We start from the raw sequence: 3,395 nt of genomic DNA, 5'->3' as shown, positions 1-3,395 counted from the left end.
AATGATACTATAATTTTGTAATTCTCTGGCAGTTCTTTCAGAGAGGTACAGTTTCTGGCCCCAGGTCCCAGAATTGATAGGTGATTAAACCAAGATTCAATCCCCACTCTGCAGGACTCTGAGCCCTGGGCTCTCTTTACTGCCCTCCAGCTGCCTCTGGGTCTGCCCACCTCCCATGCCCTGGGATGTGCCCCAGTTCCACTCCAGAACCTGTCCGTCACCTGCCAGAGCTGTGGAGTTGGGGCCTGGCATCCTCAATCCCAAGGTCTGTAGAAGAGCAGCAGTACCCAACCCACCCCAGAGGCCCTCCTTCCTTTCCCTTCACCCCGCCTCCCTGCTTTACCCTCCTTCAAAAGCAGCCAAGCCCAAAGAGGCCTGCAGACAGCCCTGAGTTCATCTCCAAAAGCTGCTGCCCAGACAGCCGCAGAGAGCTTCTCAGGATGAAAGGCTTCCTCTTCCTCCTCTTCACCATCAGCCTCTTGATTATGGTTCAGGTAAGAGCAGCCCCCTGGAGTCCCTGGAACCACCACCCCAGGCTCCTCAGACCTGCCTGGCAGCGGGGGGAGGGCCTGGAGGCTCCTGGCACCCAGCCTTCCTCCCATGGGAACCAAGGCCTCCAGACACCTGGCTCCCAGCCTTCCAGTTCTTCTGGTTGGGGTCAGACTGTTGGAAGGTTTTCCCTGAGCATTGCTGCCTCTGGTACTTGAGGCTGGGGCACCCTGACAGGGTGCCAGCATACTGAGGCCCCCAAAGGGTGTTGTGGAATAACAGGGGATGAAGAGGCTTGGGAAGACAGCCCTGAGTGACAATGGCATCACCCCACAGGGAACCTGGGGAAATGGTCCTGTTAGGAGGGGGGCCGGGAGAGGTTCAAACGGAGCCTGATGGAGGTAGCAGGGAACCGCCACCCTGGGTGAGGAGCCTGAGTGTTTGGCAATGCTAAGAAGATAGAAATCTCCCATTCCAGAAACAGCTAGAGTCTCAAGATCAACTGCTATTCCAAGAGGCAGCTTTGGCAGCATTCTCAGTAGAGGAGAAGGGGAGCCATCGAGTTCTCCATTGAGAACAGCCTGATCAAGCATTAAGGACACCTTGGTCACCATCAGAAACAGCTTAATCTCCATCAAGGGCAGCTTTAGTTGCAGGGTGATCAGGCTTTGAGAACAGCTTGATCACCATCTGGCCATCTCTTTGGGGGAAAAAGCCACACCCTCCCTACCTCCACCCACCCACACTCTACCAGGTGCTTTCTCTCCAGTTGGTCTCATGTGACCTCCCCCACGACTATGATGGCTCTTCTTCCCATCCCTAGATGAGGAAACTGCAGTTCAGAGAGGCTAAGGCCCTGGCTGGGCTATCAAGGTCAAGGCCTGGGGCCACAGATTTCCCTATCTCCTGTATGCTGGAGGTGCGGGTGGCCTGGTGGACATGAAAGGAAGGTTCCGGGGCACACAGACCGGGGACTGCCTCTGACCCTGCCTGCGTCGTGGCCCGAAGCCGCCAGCCCTCCCCACAGGACGTTGCGGCAGAAGTCACAACACTTGGGACAGGGAACCGGGGGCTACAGTCTGGGGGTGGGAGAACTGGGTCTCTAAACAACACACCTGAGACTCACCCCTCCCCGGGCTTGCCCCACTTCTCCTCTTGCAGATACAAACTGGAGTCCTGGGAAGAAACCACACCATCACCACCTACAAGAAACCCCAAAGTGGCTCCCCAGCCTTCAGCAGCCTGGCCGGTGGCAGCATCCTTTTCTTCTTGACCAATACCCTCATCCAGCTCTTCCACCTCACCTGAGCTGACACGCCCCAGCCCTCATCTCATGCCCCCCGAGACAGCGGCCATCATCACTAGCAGGAGAAGCACCCCGAATCCTTGGGAGGCGCTGATGCTAGAGATGAGCAGGTTATAGGAATTGACGGGCAGAGCTTGGGGTGGGGCCCATGGCCGACACAGGGAGGTTCTGACATGGAGGAGGAAGCACCTCCCAGCTGGGGGTCAATAAAGCTGTTGTGTACTTGGAGCAGGGTCCTACGTGTGGTCACTGGACATCACCAGACCCGAAGAGCCAGCACCCAGGGGCTGCCTGTGTCCCCATCAGCAGGAGAGGTGGCACCAGGGAGCTCACACCCCACCTTCCCTGCCCCAAAGCCTGGAAACTGGGGCCCTACCTGTTTGGATCCCCTTGAAAGGACCCAGCCCAGAACCTGCCGTAGTCACCCTCTCTTTAGTTGCATTTGGTCACCAGTGCCTGGGAGTTCAGGAAGGGAGGTCCCAGAGGACCCACACACACCCACCCAGACCTTGGGCATCCACAGTTGCAGAGGCGAGTCCCCCACACCATTACCTGAGTTTCTTCAGAACAACAGAGTCAGAGAGAACTGCCCGCCCAACCTCTAGCGGTTCCCTCACAGCCAGCCTCCTGTCGTCACGCCTCCAACCACAGGGGGGCTGAGAAAGGGGAAGAGGCCGCTGTCTGTCTCTTTCCCACCTACCCATGGGTTAGGAGGCAGGAAGGACACACAGCTGCTCTAACCACTCGTACCCCTCTTGGAATTGGGATCAACAGACAGGGAAAGGGACCCTGGAGAAACATCTCTGCCTCTTCCTGGAGGACCTCAGCCAAGAGGCCAAGGGTCTGCTAGATTGAAGGACTATGTCTCTGAGCCGGGTTAGGGACCAAGACCCCCTGTCCCGGCTTATCTGACTGAGATCAAACCTTTAGGGCCTGAGACCAGGGTTGGGAGAAATTGAGAGGCTCTGGTGAGCGAGGCCCTTTGAGGTGTGGCTCCCACTCGCCTCTCTCGCCCGGCCCACCCTGCCCCCATCACACTGGACTTCCAGGCTTCCACCCCTGAATTTGTTTGCACCCCTCTGCCATCCTCTAGCCCGGCTGACTCCTTCTCATTCTCCACATTGCAGGTGAGGATTCCCTCCTCCGGGCAGTGTTCCATGCCTTGTGCCTCTAAATATAGTTTCAAGTCCTCCCCTGTGCATGCCTCCACTTCCTTTCTTCGCCTGTCACTGACTGTATCACCCTACCCGCTGGAATCCTCCACTGGACTGTGGGTTGCCTGAGCACAGGGACCAAGGCTTGGTTCATGTCTGTGCTCCCATAGCCCACGCTCCGGGAACACTTGCAGAGACTGACAAGGTCTCTGCAGTCAGTCTGGTTCCAGGGCTCCCTCTGGTGGCAGAGGGAGGCCTTGCATCTGAACGCCCGAACGGGAAGGAGGGAAGAAGCAAGCCCACCTGAGCCTAGGCAAGTCAGAAGGCAGGTGAATAAAACCTCACTCCCGCCCCCCACCCCAAATATCAAGGTGCAGTGTCAAGGATACCTGGGAGCATAGTATAAAACAGTTTATGTTACAACAAAAAACCCTATAAAAACATGT

General features: G+C 57.0%; 1 protein-coding gene across 1 annotated transcript; it reads left to right on the top strand.

The window, feature by feature from the left end:
• The first annotated feature begins 378 nt into the window (after window positions 1-378).
• Window positions 379-1,937, top strand: CD52 (CD52 molecule). The gene is made up of 2 exons (XM_068969601.1): window positions 379-494; window positions 1,651-1,937. Exons 1-2 carry the CDS (start codon window positions 441-443, stop codon window positions 1,795-1,797), a joined length of 201 nt encoding a protein of 66 aa, XP_068825702.1. The 5' UTR covers window positions 379-440; the 3' UTR covers window positions 1,798-1,937.
• Window positions 1,938-3,395: the final 1,458 nt, after the last annotated feature.

This window comes from Capricornis sumatraensis, chromosome 3, assembly GCF_032405125.1.
Source record: "Capricornis sumatraensis isolate serow.1 chromosome 3, serow.2, whole genome shotgun sequence".
Lineage (NCBI taxonomy): Eukaryota > Metazoa > Chordata > Mammalia > Artiodactyla > Bovidae > Capricornis > Capricornis sumatraensis.
Note: the sequence above shows the minus strand (reverse complement) of the source record. Positions and strands in the feature narration are given on the sequence as shown.